The following is a 23,416-nucleotide window of genomic DNA, read 5'->3' on the forward strand; positions in this document are numbered from 1 at the left end:
TGTTATGTCGGCACGGGTCATGGCCACACATGAGACATTTAAGGTGGAGGTGACGAAGGCACAAGGGTTTAGTGGCAAGTAGGATGCCAAGGAGTTGGATAACTTCTTATGGCATATGGAGCAATACTTCGAGGCTATCGCATTGACCGATGAGGCGGCTAAGGTAAGAATTGAAACCCTCTACCTTACTGACACAACTACTCTATGGTGGCGTCAAAGGTTTGCCGATATGGAGAAAGACATTTGCACCATAGTGACGTGGGAGGACTTTAAGAGGGAGATCAAGAGGCAGTTCTACCTTAAGGACGTGGCTTACCTGGCTAGGAAAAACATGAGGCATCTCAAGCACACAGGCTCGATACGACTCTATGTCAAGGAATTCTGATGAGAATGAATCTTCAAGATATATATCAAGAAAGGGAATTAGTATTAGTTGTAATTAACGTGGGATTAATATTACTTGGAATTAAATTAGGATTAATATTTGTTGGAATCTAATTAGGATTAGCTAATTGAGTTGTAATATAATTAGAATTTGAGTCATGATAGATTATTAGAGTCCTAATAGACTTTGGATGTTATAATTAGAATTAGAATCATAATAGGTTATTAGAGTCCTAGTACACTTTGGATTTCTTAGAGAAGCCTATAAATAGGTTAATCAATGCAAATCAAATGGATGAATTGATGATTAATATTATATTTTATTTCATTGCAAGGTTGCAACCCTCAATAGTGAGACTCCATTGATTTTCTTCTAGGTGAGACTCTTAAAAGGACTTAGTGAGACTCTAAGGTTTTCCATATTTTCTTCATTGTTTTTTCTTTTCTCTCTATTTCTTATCTTATAATTTTCTCTACCATAAAATTATTTATTTGTTCCTCTCCTTACACCTTAAAAATAAAACCCTAGCCCACCTACCCTTGAGTGTAAGCAACCATCCTAGGGTTGTCCTATATCAAATTCTCTTCGCTCATGCTTGAAATTCCTAACATGACTGAAGAGGAGTTGCTATTCAACTTCATGGATAACTTGCAAGGGTGGGTCAAACAGGAATTAAGGCGCCGAGGTGTTCAAGACCTAACCACTGCTATGGTAGTAGCAGAGTCTTTAACAGATTACAAAATGGGAGACTCCTCCAAGGTTGAGTCTTTAGAGGATAGCCACACCATGGGTGGGGGAGACGAGGTTTCAAGGGACCATAATGTTCCTACAATGGGATCAGACAAGACCCCTAATGTCTAGGAAGGAAGGGGTAAGACAGAAAAAAAGGAGTTTACGCCTAAAACCAAATGCTTCATGTGTGATGGTCCACATTAGGCACGGGATTGTCCAAAGAGGAAGACGCTCAGTGCCATGATCAAGGAGAGATAGTAGGAACACGAAGCACATATGGGCTCAATGTAGCTACTAGGTGCCCTCCAAGTCAACCCAAAGCTTAGTACGCCCAAGACCTCCTTACTATCGAGAGTGCAAGTAAAGGGGGAAAAAATGGAGCAAGTTGAGGTAGCCAACACACAAATGGATAAGGTCACCAAGGGAAAGGTGAACTCAATGGGTAAAAGGAAGCAGCACTCTAAACATTGAAAGTACAAGGATCTGCATCCATCCGAGGCCTCACGGGAAAAGGAGGTAAAAAATATCTTGGCTGAATGGGTTACCAAGAGACAAGGGGTCCCTCCTGTGATAGAGTATTTAGTCCGATGAAAATGACTACCTAAGAGGCAGGTAAGCTGGGAACATGCAGATGCCTTGATAAGGTTCTAGAAACACATCGAGAGGTTTCAAGAAGAGGCAACAACGGGGACGTCGACAACATAGGTGGGAGAGAGTGTCATAGGATGCTTCAAATGTCTCTCCCCATAGGCTTATATAGAGCCCAGGAAGCCTTTGGAGACTCCTACACTTAGCCATTAGTGGGAAGAGTGTAGAAAGTTCTAGAGAAGCTTAGAAAAATCCACACATCTTTACACTATGGAATGCATGAGAGGAGTCCAAGGCTTTCTAGAGAATTCTAAAGAGCTCTTGTATATTCTTGTACATAGGTTTGTACATAGAATTATATAAGGTGTTCTAGAATCTTTTTGATTTGTAAAAAACCCTCAAAGGTTCCAGAGAGTTCCATTGGTGCCTATAAATAGGTGAGGGCCTCATTTGGCCAAGTCACCACCCCAAAGACCACCCAATAACCTAACCAACCAAGCAAGTGAGTTCCCGGAGCACTTGTAAAGCTTCATTTGAGCAATAAAAGCTTCCATTCTTTAAGAGTTGCCTATTACACCTTCTAAAGTTTCCAAGTCGTGAGCATCTTAGCCTAGCAAGCTAAGCATTGGGAGTAAAGGTGACTTAATAAGATCAAGTGTCTTGACTTGTCTAAGTGTCGCACGAGCTTAGGAAAAGACTAAGTCTGTGACATTACGCTCCGTTTGTTAAATCTAAAGACCCTTAGGAAGTGTTTCCATGCACCCTATTGGTTAAAGGTTAGGAATGGAGATATCCAAGTATTTCCAACACTAGCGACTAAATGCAAGATCCCCATAAATTGGTCTTTATAATCTAATGAGGTGAATGTTATCAACATTTCAAGATTACCTTTATAATCCTTTAGTCTCAGATCCTCTTATTATGTGATCAACTAGCATCCTCTAACTCTCCAATTGGTAATCGGATATGTCAGATTCCACTAAAGGAATTATCGTAACCATAAATTTTATGATCAAATGTTCTTAAGATCACCTAAAGGGATACACTATCTCAAACCTATGAGATATCATGACGCATATCTTGAGAAAACCTGTTGTCACTTACCTTATCAATAGTGACTCAATCCATATGGAATATATGATCACATTAGGATTTCAACTATAGGTTAAAGTCACTAAAGACCTTAGCACTAGTTTTATATTTTCTTAAAGTTGAGATCTCGTATAATATAGTAGCTTGGTGAAGTCGTGATTAGTTAATAGTCAATATTATGACTCATTATAGGTCTTGTCCAATATATAACAATGTACACTAGTGCACTCACCATGAGAATCTTATCCTAATGACTAAGATAAGATATCATTCTAATAAAAAAGCAGTGCACTACAATTTCAAATGGATTGCCTAAGTCTATGAATTGATTGTGAACAACTCATCAACTTGCAAATAACTCATGACTTAGATTTTCTATGCAATTTTTAATACACTCGAGTTATGTGGAATAGAAATGGTATTGGTTTGAATGTTCAACATATAATGCATAAGTAGAATAGTGAAATGAGAACTAGAATCATAAGATAAATATTAATGAAATTTATTTATTGTTATATTATGCAATGTTTTTCAGAACTTTATCTTAACAAGTTTAAAATTATTATTTTTTTATTTTTAATTTAAAAACTCTTGAACTACACATGGTTTAAAATAATATTTTGAGTTTTTTTCTTAATAATTAAAGCTTGTTTGATTGAAAATTAATCTTTTATTTTTAAAAATAAAAAATTGTTTTAAAAAATTTATAACATTGTTTGATTATTACTCTTTAGAAATAGTTTTTAAAAACAAAGTAAAATAGATAACAGTTTTTAGAAAACAAGTAGAGGTTGGCTTCACTATTTTTTTTGTTAATAATAATAATAAAGGAAAACATAGAGAAATTAAAAAAACCATAAAAGCAAATAAAGTTGAATATGATATCTTTCTTCTTCATTCTCTTTTCATCGCCCAAGACCAATAAGTTCAATATAATTTTTCTTTAAATGATAAGCAATTTTTTTTTAAAAAAAATATTTTAACTTCTCTAAATTTTTTTATTGATCAAAGAGATTCCAAATCAAGCAACACTTTATATAATTTTTTTATTATTAATTTCTAAAAGTAATTTGAACTCAAAAACTAATTCAATTGGCATTAGAAAGACATGAAATTCAAAACTGATCAAATTAACAACAAAAAGTCACATGCCTAAAATCAGTTTGAATAACTTTGCTAGTTTTTTCTTTATATATAATCATAAATTTGAGAAAATTTCCATTAGGTAAGTAAACTCCAATTTGAGTGAAACTTAATTTGTTGAATGTGCTAATAAGTCTAGTAATTTTTAAAACTCAAACAATGACCCAATAAATACAAATAATTTATGAACAAAAATTGATTTAAAATGGCTCTATTATTTTTCATTTTTATATAATCATATTTTTATGATTTTTTCCACTAAAGAAATGAATTTCAAATAGACTTTGTATTGAATTAATTAATAAGTTTAATAAATTTTTTAAATAATTTGAAATTGAAAAAGTATATATAATCACTATAAAAATTAGTAGGTCAAAACTGATACATTATAAGTCATAACTCTAATGTTTATCCTATACACATAACCATATTTTTAGAATTTTCTCACCAAATACATAAATTCTAAATGAAGTGAGACATGATTAATGCTTTAAATTCTTTGATGAATCTTATAATTTTTAAAAATAATTTGAAATTTAAAAAAATAATTAATTGGGTAAAAATTAAATAAAAATTTTCATAATATTTTATTTGTAATTAAATACAAAATGCGTGTATGTAATGAAAATTTTGATTCATTTATATCTTTAAAATTAAAATTTATTTGTTTATAATTTAATTTAAAATAAAATAACATTATCAATTCTTAATTTTAATTTATTATTATTTATTTTTAACAAATAAATCAAGTATGTTTTCACAAGGATGTTGATATCCATATTTTTATAATATTTATAAATAATATAATTTATAGTTTTATTATAATATTAGCATTCATATTTTATTTTATTTCATTGTCATAGTCACTTAAGTTATTCATCATGAGAATTGATGAAAAAAAAAATGTTCACTCTCACTCCTCATTCCCTTTTACCAAACATACCCTTAAATAAAATGGACATGAAAGGAAAAACATTGTAGATGCAAAAAGTTGATGACCACCATATTGATATATGTTATTTCTCATTTTAAAAATGATTATTAATGAAAAACTTGGAAGTTTTATAGCCTGTGTTGGACGTGTGATTTAAAAATAATTTTTAAAAATTTATAATATTGTTTACTCATTGTTTTCTAAAAATAAATTTAAAAAACAAAGTGAACTAAAAAATAATTTTTAAATAACAAAAACAAAAGAAAAACATAGGCCTCGTTTGGTTATGTTTTTTCAAACTCATTTTCAAAAATTGCTTTTAAGTTTAAAAATAAAAAAATAGTTTTTTAAAACAAGTTTAAAAAAACACAACCAAATGACCCTTATATTTTATAAACTTATTAAAGACACTTCTTCCTAGTGTGTACACAAATCTTAACAAAAAAAAAAAAAAAAAATTTGCACTTTTCTTCATTCTCACGCCCATAATTTTCTTTTTGTTTGTTACTCACTTTGTAAACTTTATGACAAAAATTTTGAATTTCATTTATTCATAAATTTTATCATATTTTCACCAGCATAGTTTTGAATTTTAATAGTAGAAATCAACATACAACTATAAAATTTGCCAATATTTAAACTTTTTTTATGTACCCTAAAAAAATTCCCCATTTTTATTTAATAATATATTTCCACTTTAAAATGTTTATGCTTATGGATCTTAAGAATTAAGAGAGAAAAAAAAGCATATATAAAAATATTATAGGAAAAAAGAAAAAACTTGTATGAAAAATTAAATAAATAGGACAATGCATAAAAGACCATTTTACCCATAATTTATTCTTGAGCAAGAAGGGAATGATTCCATAGAGGGTTCCTGGTGGACCCACAACCCTTCTTAATTCCACATGTTTAATAAATATACTAAATCAGAGGAATGAGGCTTCTTTATTTTATTCCAAATGTGTAGTGAGGTTGACAGCGATTTTATACTATTTTTTTTTTATGATTTTTAATAAAATATTTGTAAAAAATTAACTAATAATATTGGGATGTATGATAGTGTGAAGGCGTGTCGAGCGTAATTGTTATCTAATGACATTTTAAATTCGGGTATTTTGAGGATTTTATATATGTGATTTAATTACCCTATTTATATTATCATATGAGAGAGTGTTTTATTTTTTTGGTTATTTGATTAAAAGGCCTCTTAAAACCCAATTTTTTTAAATTTAACCTCCCACACTTTTTTAAAATCATTTGGACAAAAATGCCCTCATTATTTTATTGTAAAAATAATTATTTTTTTTTAAATCTATATATAAATACTTGAAATAAAAAATGACATTTATATAAAAATGAGTTACTTTTCTAGAAAAAAACATGGGACGGGTTAAATTTTTTATTTAAGGATCATTTCATCGTTTTTAACCAAGTATATCTTTATTTTTTGAATATTAAGAGAGAGAAAAATGCAAAGAGAAAAACTTAGAAGGTGGGTCATTTTGGATTCTTGTGTTTTCTCTTTTCATTATAGTGAAAATTTATGGTTACCACGAGTGGATATAATTCTCACATTGAAAGTGAACCATTATAAATCTCACATGTCTTTATACTTTATTTTTTACATTAGTTTATTATTATTTTCAAAAAATATGATTAAGGTGTTTTAATCTTAACCATAGTTGGAAAATTATTTTAAAAATTATGGCGGTTTATAAGAAATCATTTTTTAAAAATTAAAGTTAATGGCTTCAAAAAAATTACTTTTTATTGATTTATCATAAATTATTGAAAATTTTCAACCATTGTAATATAAAAACAATTTTATGTTTTTGAAAATTCTGTATTTGATTGAAAATTTGAAGCCTAATTTAAGACATTGCTCCAATTAATTTCATAAAATATAGTACAATGTTTTATAAAATTAAAAGTATTTACCTATATATGAGACAAATTAAAGAACTTAGTGGAATTTTATAACATGCAAAAAATAAATTATTTGAATGAATTATTTAGTAAATTAAGATCTTGAATTGGTAAGTATATAAAAAATCAAATGAGTATAATATTTCAATAAATAATGATAATAATAAAATTTATAACATGTTTATAAACATAAGATTTTATTAATAATAACCCTTATTTATTTATTTATTTTTTCATTTTTTTTAAACTTATTTTGGATATTTTCAAAACTAGATCGATGATCGAATTAGGAAAGGTTATTAGTTCATGATTCAATAGTTAAATCGCGGTTAAAATGATGACATTATAAATGTACAATTTATTTATTATTAAAATTTTAAAAATGATTTTTTTTTTTTAAAAAACTAGTTGTATGATAAATGGGACTTACACCATTGCTTCAGGCTGATAGCTTAATCTTCATAAACAAAACTCCAACAAATAGGTAGAATTTTTTTTCTTTCAAGATTTTTATAATTCTTATAAATCCAATAGCATTTTGATCGCATAATTACAAGATGGTTTTGCATTTTTGGGTGTTTCTTAGTAGGGCCTTTGAAATAACATTGCTTTCAAAAAGCAAAGCAAATGTGATTGGGAAGTATAAATTGAGAGCTGAAATTAACGTTTTTTTATGGTGACAAAGTTCCGTCATTTTGGCTTAAAAAATAAAACACGATTCGAATTGTTTAGTTATTAGGACTTGATCAATTGAATCGTAATTCAATCATCGATTTAAGTGGTTTAGGACTCGTTTGATCCTTAAAACCAAGGGTCAAATCAAATCGGAGAGCCACTGTTTGTTTGGTTCGATTCGGTTTTTAAAATATTATTTTAAATTTTTTAATAAAATAAAATATTCTAAAAAAGCAAAAAGAAAATAGAAAATAAAGGTTGAAGAATTAAAAAGGGGCAAACAACCGCCACTTCTCTCTGTTGCCTGGTGGTTGCACCGGCCATTCAACACCGTGCTGTCAACAATCTCATTTTTCTCTCCGTGTTGCTTTCTGGGTTTTGCTTCTTTTGATCTAAATTGGGGCGGCTTTCTGATTCGATTGAGCTTCCTTTCCGTCTGGGTTTCCCAAATTCTCTCTGTAAAGTTGGTTCTTTGGGCTCAAGTTTCCTCTGATTACAGCTAAATTTCGTTGTTCGAGTGTTGCGGTATTCATATTTTTTTATCACAACAAAATCGTTTTTCATGTGTTGTTTGGGTTGGAAGCTTTGTTTCCTTTGATGGGTAGTGCTCAAATCATGTGAATTTCACGTCTGGTTACTGTTGAAGAGTACTCATTACCCATATGATGATTTGGATCAAACAATGGGAATTTGACATGGGCGTTGTTCAACCGTGTTGAATTTCAAATTGAAGTTCATATTCAGCACTTTCGGAGATCATACAATTGATTATTTGCCTGACTGATATCAATATTTGCTTCGGAGTCACTTCTACTGCAGATTCCGAGGCGAAGTTTCTGCCTTTTTTGTGGCTTTTAGTCGTAGTTTCTCATATTTGGCCGAAGTGAAGACCACCCATTTGATAATTAGCGTAAGAGAGCACAATATTTGCTTTGAATTGTTTTAATGGCGGATTTCGGATCAGAGAGTGCAGTTTTGGGCTCGGGAACGGATGGAAGCAGTAGAAAATGTGAAGGGGAAGCTGGGGTTTCAGGTTTGGAAGGTAGTAGTTCATGTGAAGCTGAAGGAACTTCTGTTGAATTATTGAAGAATACACCATCAAACATTGCGAGATTGGAAGATCAGATTGAGCACTGTGAGGAAAGGCAGAAGTATCTTGCACAGACTAGGAGTCCCTCTGATGGCAGTGATGTTCGTTGGTACTACTGCAAAATCCCTTTGGCAGAGAATGGTAAGATTTTTTGGCTAATTTGAAACTGTTAATTGGCTTTTCTTTGGTCTACTTGGCTTGATTATTAGTCTTACTTCTTGTTTTATTACAGAGAGTTATGGGAGAAAGAGAAGAACTTAAAGGCATAGTTGTTAAAAACTTATGATAGACTATATGATGCAACGATGCTGTAACTTTTTTATGGAAATAGATACATATCACACTCCGCATCTTATCTTAAACTGTATCTTATGATACATATATGATGATACGTGATACAGCAATATTCACTTTCAACCATTTTTCATAATTTTTAAGAAAAATCAATTTCATTTTTTTTAAAGAATTTATTATATTAATTGATTAAAATATATAGAAAGGTTAGAAATTGATCATAAAGGGGAGAAAGAGGCGAAGTAATCCTACATGAAAAACTGTATTCTTATTGTCAAAGATCATATTAGAAGTCAAGTAAATTTATTTTTATAGTGAATATTTAATAATTTTCATTTGAATGTCTGGCATGAATGTCTGGCATGTGAATATTCAAAATGATGCTGATTAGTAAATAAAAACTTTTACTTAATATTTTAGTTTATTTATTTATTGTTTTGGATTTTTTTTTTCCTGGTGGGGAAGGAATGAACATGAAAAGTTGGAACTTCGAAGATAATATGCCTTTGAATGTTAGCATCGGAACCTTGTGATTAATACCTAGGTAGTGAATTTAGAATATGAGAGTGACCTAGATTTTTTTTATTATCTTATTATGCTAAAAGGGCTAGTCTTGGAACCATTAGGATTAATTTTATCTTGTAACTAGAGTTAGAGAGTTGTGATTTGTATTTTGACAATTGGCTATCTATGATCTTCTATTTCAGTCTTCACTGAAGTTGTATTAGGTGTTAATGTGACTGGGTACTGTACAATGTGTAGAGATAATGTGGAGTGCAGTTTCATTGGTATTCTCACTTTGACTAGCAGAACTTCTTCTATTTTTACTCTTACCTATTTGGTAGATTGTAGGGGTCATGAGTTTTTTGATGTTGTCCCTTTGGTGGATTGCTTATGGTGGCAAACAAATTGCTCATCTTTTACTGTCTTATTCCTGCTTGTGATTAGTTCTCTCCTTTTGCCCCTTCCTCTTTCAACATCACATTTAATTTTCTTCCAGATTCTATTAGACATTTCCATGGTTTGCTACCAATTTTCATCGAATTCCAAATCTATATCAATTGTCAACATTAATAGGAAGGCCTCTATCTTATCTTCATATATTTGGACCCTTGATATCCTGGTGGATATCGACTTTTAATGCATTGTCAACAACCAACTCCAATCCTTCAAATCTTCTTCCAGAAATACACCAATGCAGCAGTGTCCTGCCTTCCCATTATTTGATAAGAAGGCTTCATGTGCAGTATTTGACATACTGGCTCCTTCAGGACCTTGGCCTGAGCAACCTCTGTTTCAGTCCTATAGAGCGAATAATCCAGCTTGTTTCTGCCAGGAAGGAAAAAAGACTAATGATTGGGAAATAACAGTGGAGGAACTGAATGCCCTTGAGGCCTGGTTCAAATGGTAAAGGGATGGGGAGGTTTTGTGGTAGGTTCCAGGTTAAATTCCCAATGAGGACAAAATTTACCTATCAAAAAAAAAAAAAGAAACAGTGGAGGAAATGAACAGGACATGCCCAAACAAACATTGAGTTCTCTCCAGCTCAATGATGCAGAGCTAAGCATCAAACTCCGATAAGATCTTGTCATTCTAATTTCCTTGATCCAAGACGCCAATCAGCTTGGGGAGGGAATAGATGAATCTTGCAGGAAGCAAAAGCTCAGGTCTGAAACAAACCACATAAGCTGGGAAAACTCTCAGTCCAGTAATTAATGGGAAAGGTCTCCTCTGTCCCACATTATGCACGATTTGGACAAACTTCTATATTTCATTTAGGCAAATTTGGTGGAGGAATGATATTTGTAAACTTAGCAAGTGAATGTTTGTTGTGTGAGGTCAATGGTGCTGTGGGGGTGCAGGTGAAGAACTTTACAAAATGGCAGACTAACTCTGTGTGTTAAGGGATTTATTACAAAGTGAAAAGTTAGAGAACTTTAATATGTGAAATTTCTAGGGAGTGGTGTGTCTGGCAGACAACAGTAAACATCAGACTTTTTCCCCTCTTATGTTTTGGTAATTTGTGAACAAGACAATTAATTGATTTCTTAACTGCTTAAATGTCATCATCATCTTCTTCTTCATCATCAATATCATTTGTTTTGCTATCAAAAGAAATTAATATGTCAGCATTAGATATTTACTCTTACAGTATGTCTATGTTGATAACATTTACCATCTTTGTTCCTACAGAGCTGGCTGCCTCACTCCCTAGCACGGAGATAGTGGGGAAGAGTGATTATTTTCGATTTGGAATGAGGGACTCTCTTGCAATAGAGGCGTCTTTCTTACAGGTTATTTATTGACTTCGTAGTTGGTTAGTTGGTTGGTTGAATGTTTCATCTTACCTTTGTGTAATTACCCGAGATGGCTTCCTAAAGTACTCATTTTGTGACAGCTAAACCATTTGTCAGCTATTATTACAATTTTTTTTTCTACTTTTTCATGTTTGATTTACTAATATAAGATTCAGTTTAGAATTACCTTGGGAAGTTGAAGGAACTCATCAGAGAAATAAGGATGCAACTGTCCATGAATATTTAATTGTGTAGTTCAAACAATTATTTGCAACCAATACTTGCTGCAAGATCTAAACAATAACAGTTTCCATTTAATTAGTTGCTTATTGAATATGTATTTGCAGAGAGAGGAAGAGTTGCTCTCTAGCTGGTGGAGAGAATATGCAGAATGTAGTGAAGGTCCTAAAGAACGACCTAAATCTGGTACTAATTCTGATTTGAAACTAAAAGCATCTTCTTCAGAGAATGCTCGACCAGCACAACTCTATGAGGTTGAAGAAGAGAGAGTTGGTGTCCCTGTAAAGGGTGGACTCTATGAGGTATTTTTTTTTTTAATTAGTTTTTTTCTTTTTCTTGTTTCTGCTTTTGTTAATGATCTCCTTTTTGTTTGTTGTATGGTACTCCAAGTGAAACTAGCATAATGATTGTATTAGGTTTCAGAAACTTTCAATATCTTCTTCTGAAGGTAGTGTCAGACTTGAAAGTGAGCAAGTAAAGCCAGTTGGAGAACCTCTTGATTTTTCTAAAAAATATCAGAGATGATGACATATTATGGAAAGCAAAAAAAATGGCATATAAGATATTTTGTTTCCAACATCCACGTTTTCTGAGAAAATAAAAAGCTTAATTGGCAACAGTGAGCTTTGCCCCTATTAAATACACTGATGAAACATGATCTCCTATATGCTCTATCAGTTGATACTTTCCTCCCTCTATCCTGAAAAACCTGTTCTAATAGTTTTTTAATGGAGGCACTCATCTCTTTTGTAATTATGTTTCTTGGGGAGGACATTTGTAAAAATCCACTGTGCTGATGTGGCATATCAAACTGGATGTAGCTCTCTGAGCTCAATTTAGTAATGATCCCCTATCTGCAGATCATTGTGGTTACTGTGTCATTTGTTTTACTATTATTCACCAAATGATGGAACATGGTTTCTAGCATGCTTTGTTGGTTTTTTTTTTCGTTAGCAGTATACTGATCCTGGCTAGCATATAGAATATACAGTGGGATTGAATGTGTTGTTGAACTCTTTATGTATAAACAACATTGTAGCATGAATCTGGCTTACATTTGTCTATTTTGTTTGATACTTTGTTATTTTATATCCATCCCTTTTAAATTGCTGTTTGATGATATGCAAAACTCCCAGTTTTGAGTTAAAACTCCATAATTTTAGGAACTTCCTCAAGCACTTTGTTCTGTTCGTTTATCTTTAACAATGCTTTTTTAAAATTGAAGTTCTTTAATTTCTGCAGGTGGATTTAGTTAAGAGACATTGCTTTCCTATTTATTGGAATGGAGAAAATCGGCGTGTTTTAAGAGGTCATTGGTTTGCTCGCAAAGGGGGACTCGATTGGCTTCCACTTCGTGAAGATGTTGCTGAACAATTAGAGTTTGCATATCGTGGACAAGTATGCAATAGCAGCAGAATCTACTACTTTTTTAAAGTTTATTATTTGATTTGGCAGATCACATAATTCTTGTTGTACAAGTTGGTAGCTCTTGAGTCTTCAGTTTAGGTCCATGGTTTGTGTTTTCTTAATTGCTGTCACCTGTATTCAGAATTCTTTCCTACAGTTTTCAGTTAAAATTAGGGACAAGATTGTTGTTTATTTCTTATCTCCAGGTTTGGCATCGGAGGACATTTCAACCATCAGGGCTTTTTGCAGCTCGAATTGATTTACAAGGCTCTACCCCGGTATGTGTATCATTCTGTGATCGGAGCATTTATGATCCTCATCTTCTTAATATCTGGTGTATAGATATATTTAGGGTTTTTTTCTTGTAGGGACTCCATGCACTTTTTACTGGAGAAGATGATACTTGGGAGGCTTGGCTAAATGTTGATGCTTCTGGTTTTTCGAGTGTTATTAGTTTAAGTGGAAATGGAATTAAGTTAAGGCGTGGATATTCTCCATCTCTCTCACCAAAACCGACCCAGGTCTGTACCTTCTCCATTTTTTCTGTAATGCATCGACAGGAGAAATTTTGCTACTACCTTTTCTCCCATAATTTTTATATATTAATCCTTGATTAGATTTTCAGGTTCTTGGGCAGTTCGGCTGTCAATACCACCAATTAGTGTTTTGTCTTGTTAGTTGATGTTTCTATGATTGATGCTTGGAGATTCAATTCGTGTGGACACCAGTTTTCACTTAAAACCAAATGAAATTTGTTGAACCAATAAATAGAATTCTTTTTTATTTTGATAAGTAAAGAGAGTTGAACCAATAAAATAGAAATAAGTCATTGATAAATTTTATAACATTGTTTTTCATAAGAGAATCTGCATAAGTTGTTCATTAATAATTAATGTTAGATATGCTGATGTAGTTTGACCTAGGCTGGTTGCCTATAATCAAACAGGTGGGCTAGCGATTTTGCTTTTTAGGGTTTAAGGGGAGGAATAAGGGATAAAGTTTATGGTACAGAAAAATAATATAAAAGAATATAGAGAGAAGATGCGAAGAAGAGATGGAAACCTTAGAGTCTCATTAATGTCTTCTAAGAGTTTCACCTAGAAGAAAATCAATGGAGTCTCATCATTGAGAATTGCAACACTTGCAAAAGGACTAATATTATTTAATCACCAATCAATTATTTTGGTTTACATCAATTAGCTTTATTTATAGACTCCTCTAAGAAATCCAAAGTCTACTAGGATTCTCATAATTTATTATGACTCTAATTCTAATTCTCCTATAACCTACTTAGTTACTTCTAATTTAACTCCAACAAATACTAATCCTAATTTAAATACTACTAGTACTAATCCCAATTTAATTCCAACTAATACTAATTCTCTTTCTCGATGCATATTTTGGTGATTCATCCTCATCATATGGTGTATTTAGTATTAGCTAGAATGGATTCTTCTCATATTTTTGTCATTTTTAGCAGCCCGAATTGCTAATGTATTGGGTGGGATTGCATCCTCTTGATATATTATAAAGGAAGAAATAGGTGCCATTGGGCAGTCTACCTCATAAAGGATCTCTTCATTTCTCTATTTAGCTATCCATGTATCAATTATTTATCTAGTGTGGTTTACATTAATGTTTTCATGAAAGCTGGGTTTGATGATTTTCACAACCGTTGAAAAATGGAAGGCAAAATTTTCTATTTCTTTTAAACATTTAAATACAAAAGTTGAATAAGAGAATAACTATACAATAATGATATTACTGTAATTAACAATGAGATTGAAAAAAGGATAGCAGCCATTATATATTTTCTTTTATTAGGCACTTCATTATATATTTGCTTTTATTTTGCCTACAAAACAAAAGGATAGCAGCCACCATTCTCATTGAAAACGAAAGATAATTTTCTAGTCGAAAAGGGCAAAATGTAGAAGAGTTCAACTCAGTTCAACAAAATCAGGCATTCATCAGAAAACTAATAAAAGGCTTTGGGTTCAAAGTGATGGTTACCATCCTAGGGTGGTTAATTGATCAACATATGTTGGTTTATATTTCAAATGGTAGGGAAAAATTGAAAATACAATTTGATTGGGAGAGAGTTTCAATTGAAAATTCTCAAGGGGGTAAACAGTTCCCAATAAACCTAATGGGGTAGAAGCTTCTTTCTTAGCTAGCCTTTCAGCTTCCTTATTTGCTCACCTTTCCCTCCAAGTAACCTCTAATACTCTAGGAGATAGGACACCAAAGATAGAGCTATTGCTGGACCTTCAATTATCATTGTTTATTCTAATTCTAATCTTGTCACAAAATAGGTTTTGGCTTTGATACCACTTAACATAGAGGCGTGTAAGGATATGCTTTAGTAATGATAGAAGATGTCTTCTAGTACTTTCTGATTTTCTTAGAGAAAATACCAAAGATTGGGCATGCTTGGTAACTGTTCTTGTAATTAGTTTTCTTACTTGGAAAACCTATTTGACAAACTTTTGATAGAAAGCAGATTTTTCAGAAGTTGTTATGAAAGCGGGTTTTTTTAAGAATGAATTTTAGATGTTTTTAGTTTTTTTAATAGTGTTGTGAGTAATAGTTGAAAAGATGGAGGATACTTTGAAAATTTTTCATTGTATGTAAGTGTATAGGATTTTCATGGAAAATAGGCCGAGAAAGTTGTTTTTCATATTTGAGTTCCTAAACAAAATTTTATTTGTAAAAATAATTGAGAATTGTTTTCAATTTTTTTTTTTGAGAACTATAAGCATTGCCTAATTGATTTTGATGAATGAATACTAAGAACAATAGGGAAATAAAATTCTAAAGAGAAATTATGAATAAGCTAGCTTATTGATGAATTGTGTAAAATAATCATATTGATGAATAGTGTAAAATAATCATGGAATTGTATTTCTTGTGTTGATAGAGGAACTTATTGTGAATATATAGAATTTACTAGGAAAACAATAAAGGAAAATAATCGTATTGATAGCCTAGTATGTTAAGGAGCATGATATGCATATTGAACCCAAATCTTGTAAGCTTAAACTTTTAGGAAAATTGGTTGTTCAACATGGTATTAGAGCTTGGTTTGGTAGGAGGTCATGAGTTCGAGTCACTTCTCTGTAATTTGCATTTCCCCTATTTGTTTGTTGGATATGAATCTAAATTTGGTCTATCTTTGTCTATTGGATATGAATCCAAATTCTCTGTTTGTCTTTGTCTCTTCACATGTGGGTATGGGACCGCATGTGAGGAAGAGTGCTAAGGAGCATGATATGCATATTGAGCCCAAATTCTGTAAGTTTAAGCTTTTAGGAAAATTGGTTGTTCAACATAGTATACATTAAATGTAGACACTATTAGTCAACTGCACAAACAAGGAAGGAATCCCTAATTTACAGCCCTAATTTGTCCTTGATACATCTTGCTCAATCCAATTAGGAAAGTTAGGATTTTCAACAATCCCCCTTGAGTTGGTGAGTAAATGTGTTCTTTAATCCCAACTTGCTTGTAATAGCTCAAAATGAGTGAGTTGTGAGTCTTGTAGTCAAAATGTTAGCCAATTGTTTTTTTGTGCATGTGTAGGGAGGGCATATTAGCCCTGTTGAATATAATGTATGTATAGTATACTATCTTTCCTTGTTAATATAGGTCACATGTATGGTAGTTAGGACTCCTAGCCTTGTATATATATATCTCTCAATTGTAAGTAGAGATTACAATGAATGAATAAGGTTTTTCTCCTCTCTCTCTCTCTCAACATGGTATCAGAGCCAAAGGAGAAAACCTAATTTTTTTTTTTTTTCGGTTTAGTCGTGTACTCAATTCCGGCGAACCGTCCCGTGACCGTGTTTTCACTCCGGTCCCCTCACTCTCTTTCCGAACCACCCCGGACAACCTCATCGCCGTCGGATCTCCATCACGCCGGCAACCTTTTCCGGCGACATTTTCCGGCGACCTTTTTTCCGGGAAACGACCACATATTCCGAACCGCCAGAGGCTGATCTACACGCCAGTGGAAACCCCACCGGCAACCGGCATCTCACGCGCCCCCACGCGCCGCCCTTCTCCTCCGGCCTGTCACCCACGTGCCGGCGCGTGACGGCGCGTGGCCCACTTTCCGGCCACTTCCAACACCTCTCCAGGCTCGTTCGGCGCCGTCTTGGCCTTCTAGCCCTCCGGCAGTCCTCCCCGAGCCCTGCATCTCCATTTTTTCCCTGGTTTTGGCCTTCTTGCCATTCCGGCCACCTCCGACAGGGCTCCCCCTCCATCCCCGAGGCTTGGGTGCTGCTTCTCTTCCTCTCCAGGCACGTCACGACCTTTTTTCTCCATTGATTGCACCTCTCACAGCCGTGGTTTCACTGTTTTTCTCTCTCCGCCGAAATCTGAACCCATCTTAGGGCTCTCTTCGATCCAAATACGTGAATATGACCACCAAAAATCAGATCTTTACGTCTGTTCTCTCTGGATCTCCTCTGATTACCTCAGAGAAATTGGTTGGCAGTGAGAATTATCTCTCCTGGTCTGCCTCTGTTGAACTTTGGTTTATGGGTCAAGGATATGAGGATCATTTGGTTACCCAGGAGGCAGATATCCCTGAGGTTGACCGCGTACAGTGGAGGAAGATAGATGCACAGTTGTGTAGTGTATTATGGCAATCGGTTGATCCCCGGATTCTTCTTCATCTTCAGGCCTATAAAACTTGTTTTAAATTTTGGACTCAGGCCAAAGGATTATACACGAATGATATCCAGCGTCTTTATAAGGTGGCTTCTGCTATTGTCCATCTCAGCCAACAGGACTTGGATCTATCTACTTATATTGGTCAGATTGCCTCTCTTAAGGAGCAGTTCTTGACTGTGATGCCTCTTACTCCTGATGTTGGGGCTCAACAAACACAGCTTGACAAGTTCTTCATGGTCCTTACTCTTATTGGCCTCCGTCCGGATCTTGAGCCTATTCGTGATCAGATTCTTGGTAGTTCATCAGTTCCGTCCTTGGATGATGTGTTTGCTCGCCTCCTCCGTATCTCGTCCACTCAGACTTTGCCATCTGATAGCGCTTCAGATTCTTCTATGTTAGTTTCTCAAACTACCTCTCGAGGAGGACGCAGTGGTACCCGAGGTAGAGGCCAACGTCCTCATTGCACCTATTGCAATAAACTTGGCCACACTCGCGATCGTTGCTATCAGTTACATGGAAGACCTCCTCGCACTGCCCATATGGCCCAGTCCTCTGATTCTCCGCTGTCTCAGCCTCCGAGCTCCTCCGCATCTCAGACATCTCAGGCTTCTATTGCCTCTGTTGCCCAGCCTGGTAATGCCTCTGCCTGCCTTACCCACACATCTTCTCTTGGACCCTGGATTCTAGATTCTGGAGCATCTGATCACCTATCTGGTAATAAGGATCTTTTCTCCTCTATTACTACTACCTCTGATTTACCTACTGTTACCTTAGCTAATGGTTCTCAAACTGTGGCTAAAGGTATTGGTTTGGCCCTTCCTCTGCCTTCTCTACCTCTCACTTCTGTCCTTTATACTCCTGAATGTCCTTTTAATCTTATTTCCATCAGCAAAATCACTCGTACTCTTAATTGCTCTATTACCTTTTCTGATAAATTTGTGACCTTGCAGGACCGGAGTACGGGGAAGACGATTGGCATAGGACGTGAGTCTCAAGGCCTCTATCACCTCACCTCAGATTCATCTCCTGCAGTTTGCATTTCCACTGATGCTCCTCTCCTCATTCACAATCGTCTGGGCCACCCTAGTCTCTCCAAGTTCCAGAAGATGGTTCCTCGTTTTTCAACTTTGTCGTCGCTTCCGTGTGAGTCATGTCAGCTTGGGAAACATACTCGTGTCTCATTCCCAAAGCGTTTGAATAATCGGGCAAAGTCTCCTTTTGAGCTTGTCCACACTGATGTTTGGGGTCCTTGTCGGACTGCGTCTACTTTAGGATTTCAGTATTTTGTCACTTTCATTGATGACTATTCTCGATGTACTTGGTTATTTTTAATGAAGAATCGAGCTGAGTTATTCTCTATTTTCCAGAAATTTTATACTGAAATCCAAACCCAGTTCAATATTTCTATTCGTGTGTTACGCAGTGACAATGCCAGGGAATATTTTTCAGCCCAATTTACTTCGTTTATGTCTCATCATGGGATTCTTCATCAGTCTTCTTGTGCTCATACTCCTCAACAAAATGGGGTAGCTGAACGCAAGAATCGACATCTTGTTGAGACAGCTCGTACTCTCCTCCTCCATAGTCATGTTCCTTTTCGCTTTTGGGGGGACGCTGTTCTTACCGCTTGTTATTTGATTAATCGTATGCCCTCCTCTGTCTTACACGATCAGATTCCTCACTCCCTTCTTTTCCCTGACCAACCACTTTATTTCCTTCCTCCTCGTGTCTTTGGTTGTACTTGCTTTGTTCATATTCTCACTCCTGGACAGGACAAGCTTTCCGCCAAAGCCATGAAGTGCCTCTTCTTGGGATATTCCAGACTTCAGAAGGGTTATCGTTGTTATTCCCTTGAGACTCATCGGTACTTTATCTCCGCTGATGTCACCTTCTTTGAGGACTCACCATTCTTTTCCACCACTTCTGAGTCTCTTCCTGTTTCTGAAGTCTTGCCCATTCCCATTGTCTCCCCACCTGATGTTATGCCCCCTCGACCACTTCAGGTTTATCATCGTCGCCCTCGTGTCGTTGCTCCTCTCCCTTTTCCTGAGGCACCTGCTGACTCACTTCCTATCCCTTCGGCTTCACCTGCCCCGGCTCTGCCTTCTCCTAATGACTTACCTATTGCTGTTCGGAAAGGTACTCGCTCTACTCGTAATCCTCATCCTATTTACAATTTTTTGAGTTATCATCGATTATCTTCACCCTATTCTGCTTTTGTTTCTGCTATATCCTCTGTTTCTCTTCCAAAGAGCACCCATGAAGCTCTTTCCCATCCAGGCTGGCGACAGGCAATGGTGGATGAAATGGCTGCTCTGCACTCTAATGGCACTTGGGATCTTGTTGTTTTACCCTCTGGTAAATCTACAGTTGGTTGTCGTTGGGTCTATGCAGTTAAGGTTGGTCCTGATGGTCAGGTTGATCGCCTTAAGGCCCGTTTAGTTGCTAAAGGCTATACTCAAGTTTATGGTTCTGATTATGGTGACACATTCTCTCCTGTTGCCAAGATTGCTTCTGTCCGCTTGCTTCTCTCCATGGCTGCTATGTGTTCTTGGCCTCTTTATCAGTTGGATATTAAAAATGCCTTCCTTCATGGTGATCTTGCCGAGGAAGTTTATATGGAGCAACCTCCTGGTTTTGTTGCTCAGGGGGAGTCTGGTTTAGTGTGCAGGTTACGCCGTTCTCTATATGGCTTGAAACAATCTCCTCGAGCATGGTTTAGCCGTTTTAGTTCTGTTGTTCAAGAGTTTGGCATGCTTCGCAGTACAGCAGACCATTCAGTTTTTTATCATCATAACTCCTTGGGGCAGTGTATTTATCTGGTTGTTTATGTGGACGACATCGTCATTACAGGCAGTGATCAGGATGGTATTCAAAAACTAAAGCAACATCTTTTTACCCACTTTCAGACCAAAGACTTGGGGAAACTCAAGTATTTCTTGGGAATTGAGATAGCTCAATCTAGTTCTGGTGTGGTCCTTTCCCAAAGGAAATATGCTTTAGACATCCTGGAAGAAACCGGTATGTTAGACTGCAAACCGGTAGACACACCTATGGATCCGAATGTCAAACTTGTACCAGGACAGGGGGAGCCTTTAGGAGACCCCGGGAGATATCGACGGCTCGTAGGTAAATTGAACTATCTCACCATTACTCGTCCAGACATTTCTTTTCCTGTGAGTGTTGTTAGTCAATTCCTACAGTCACCATGTGATAGCCATTGGGATGCCGTAATCCGTATCCTTCGATATATCAAAAGTACACCAGGCCAAGGTGTATTGTACGAGAACAGAGGTCATACTCAAGTTGTTGGTTACACAGATGCAGATTGGGCTGACTCACCCACAGATAGACGTTCCACTTCAGGGTACTGTGTTTTTATTGGAGGTAATCTAATATCTTGGAAGAGTAAGAAACAAGATGTAGTGGCCAGATCTAGCGCTGAAGCCGAGTATCGAGCTATGGCTTTGGCAACATGTGAACTCATATGGTTGAGACATCTTCTTCAGGAGTTGAGATTTGGAAATGATGAACAGATGAAACTCATCTGTGATAACCAGGCCGCATTACATATTGCATCCAATCCAGTCTTTCATGAAAGGACCAAACATATTGAAGTTGACTGTCATTTCATTAGAGAGAAGATCGCATCAGGATGTGTTGCTACAAGTTTTGTCAATTCAAATGATCAACTAGCAGACATCTTCACTAAATCTCTCAGAGGTCCTAGGATTAAATATATTTGTAACAAGCTTGGTGCATATGACGTATATGCTCCAGCTTGAGGGGGAGTGTTGAATATAATGTATGTATAGTATACTATCTTTCCTTGTTAATATAGGTCACATGTATGGTAGTTAGGACTCCTAGCCTTGTATATATATATCTCTCAATTGTAAGTAGAGATTACAATGAATGAATAAGGTTTTTCTCCTCTCTCTCTCTCTCAACAAGCCCAATGTATAAATTTTCTTTAATGAAATGGTAATCTATTTCACATGCTTGGTCCAATCACGTTGAACTGGATTGTGAACTATATTTATTATAAACTTATTATCACGATAGAGTCTCATTTGCTCTTCCCATTTAATTTCAAGATTAGTTAGTATAATTTTCATCCTGAGAAGTTCACTTACAACTTCTCACCCCGTATTCCATAGCTTTAAATCCTGCCTCGACACTTGATCTTGCCACCATTGATTGTTTATTACTTCTCCAAGTAACTGAATTTCCTAAAAAAAAAGTATAGTATCCGAAAGTTGATCTTTAATTGTTATTGATCCTGCCTAGTTTGCTTCTATATTGGCTTCAAGAATCATTCTGCTTGTCTTTAGAAACAAAATACCTTTGCATGGTGTTGATTTCAAGTAACTAAGTATTCTGAAAACTGCCTCTATATGTATGTCCTTGGGGTTATGCATAAACTGACTTACCACACTGAAGTTGAGTGTGAGACAAGTAAATCAATTTTCCTGTAACTCATTGATACCTTTTTCGATCTACTGGTGCATGATCTTTTCCTTCATCAAGCTTTTGATTTGGCTCAATTGGAGTCTTTGCTGGTCGGTCTACTTCCTAGCATTTCAGTATCTAGTGCTGCTGCAAGATTACCATTCCCTCTTTCTAGTGAATTCGATCCCAAGAAAATATTTAAGCCTTCCAAGGTCTTTAATCTTAAATTCCTTTGCAAGCTATTTCTTCAGTCTTCTAGCCTCTTCCAAGTCATTTCTTGTCATGATAATGTCATCAACATACACAATTAAGTGCTGTAATCTTTCCTGTGTTTGAGTACTTAATAAGTAACGTATGATACCTTTGGCTATGACTAAAACTCATATTCTTCATTGCCCTAGCAAACCTCCTAAACTAGGCCCTTGTATTTGTTTAAGGCCTTACAAAGCCTTCTTAAGTCTATAAACATTATTTCCATTGAAATCTTCCTCTAGACCAAGTTGGATTTCTATATGGACTTCCTCCTCTAAATCGACCTGTACAAAAGCATTCTTTACATTGAATTGTTGCAAGAGTCAATTTAAGTTAGTAGCGAAGGATAACAAAATATGAATGATGTTCATTTTTTCCACTGGGGCAAAGTTTCTTGATAATGTATCCCATAACTTTGTATGTACCCTCTAGCTACTAATCTCACCTTATACCTCCCTGGTGTACCATCTACTTGTAATTGGTAGTAAACATTCATTTAAGCCGAACCTTTTTTTTTTGTCTTTTTCAAGAGGGAAGATCAATAGTTTCGCAAGTATTATTTTTCCTCAATGCACTCATCTCTTTGAATGTAGCCTTCCTCCAATTTTCATCTCTAAGAGGCTCTTGAACAATTTTAGGCATCTCTATTGAATTAAGTGTGGAAACAAAGGCATGGAATATAGGAGACAAATTATCAAAGGAGACAAAATTAGCTAAGGGATGTCGGGTGCATTGTCTTTTACCTTTTCTAACAGCAATAAGGTAAATCAAGATCATTAATGACATTAGAGCCAGAGACTTGTTTAGTACATGTTTCAGGGTTAGTGATTGGAGCATTCAGAGATTCTTGGACTGGCTGCATCCTCCTTGCCTAGACCTTGAGTAGGGCCACATGATCCTCACCCTCTCTCCTTTGTTCAATGTGCTTAGGTTGGGGTAGTTTTGAACGGGCTGTTTGGGTCTTTAGGTGTTATTATGGAGGTGGTTACTGCATAAGCTCTAGCCCCTATTGAAAGATTAAGAAATGTTGGAAAAAATGACAATAAATGTTCTGCCTTTCTTTAGGTATACAACAACCACAATGGCAATAATAACAAATAATACTCACCATCATCATTGTAATCTTTATCTGCTTTCATTTGCAATCTTTTTTATTTTCTTTTTATCCTTGTTTGGTGACTGATTCAGCTATCTGTTAATCTTATTATGTTATGGTTTCTTATTTG

At 35.1% G+C, this 23,416-nt stretch overlaps 1 protein-coding gene across 3 annotated transcripts in view; it reads left to right on the forward strand.

The window, feature by feature from the left end:
• Nucleotides 1-7,752: 7,752 nt before the first annotated feature.
• Nucleotides 7,753-23,416, forward strand: part of LOC100260107 (phospholipase SGR2) — a 42,380-nt gene continuing 26,716 nt past the window's right edge. For all 3 annotated transcript variants that reach the window (XM_010647575.3, XM_002275576.4, XM_059734264.1), the window contains exons 1-6: nt 7,753-8,709; nt 11,056-11,156; nt 11,507-11,701; nt 12,642-12,797; nt 13,013-13,084; nt 13,175-13,327. In XM_010647575.3, the coding sequence (XP_010645877.1) occupies nt 8,424-8,709; nt 11,056-11,156; nt 11,507-11,701; nt 12,642-12,797; nt 13,013-13,084; nt 13,175-13,327 (963 nt within the window). In that variant the 5' untranslated portion in view covers nt 7,753-8,423. The remainder of the gene's footprint in view (nt 8,710-11,055; nt 11,157-11,506; nt 11,702-12,641; nt 12,798-13,012; nt 13,085-13,174; nt 13,328-23,416) is intronic.

This window comes from Vitis vinifera, chromosome 18, assembly GCF_030704535.1.
Source record: "Vitis vinifera cultivar Pinot Noir 40024 chromosome 18, ASM3070453v1".
NCBI classification, from domain to species: domain Eukaryota; kingdom Viridiplantae; phylum Streptophyta; class Magnoliopsida; order Vitales; family Vitaceae; genus Vitis; species Vitis vinifera.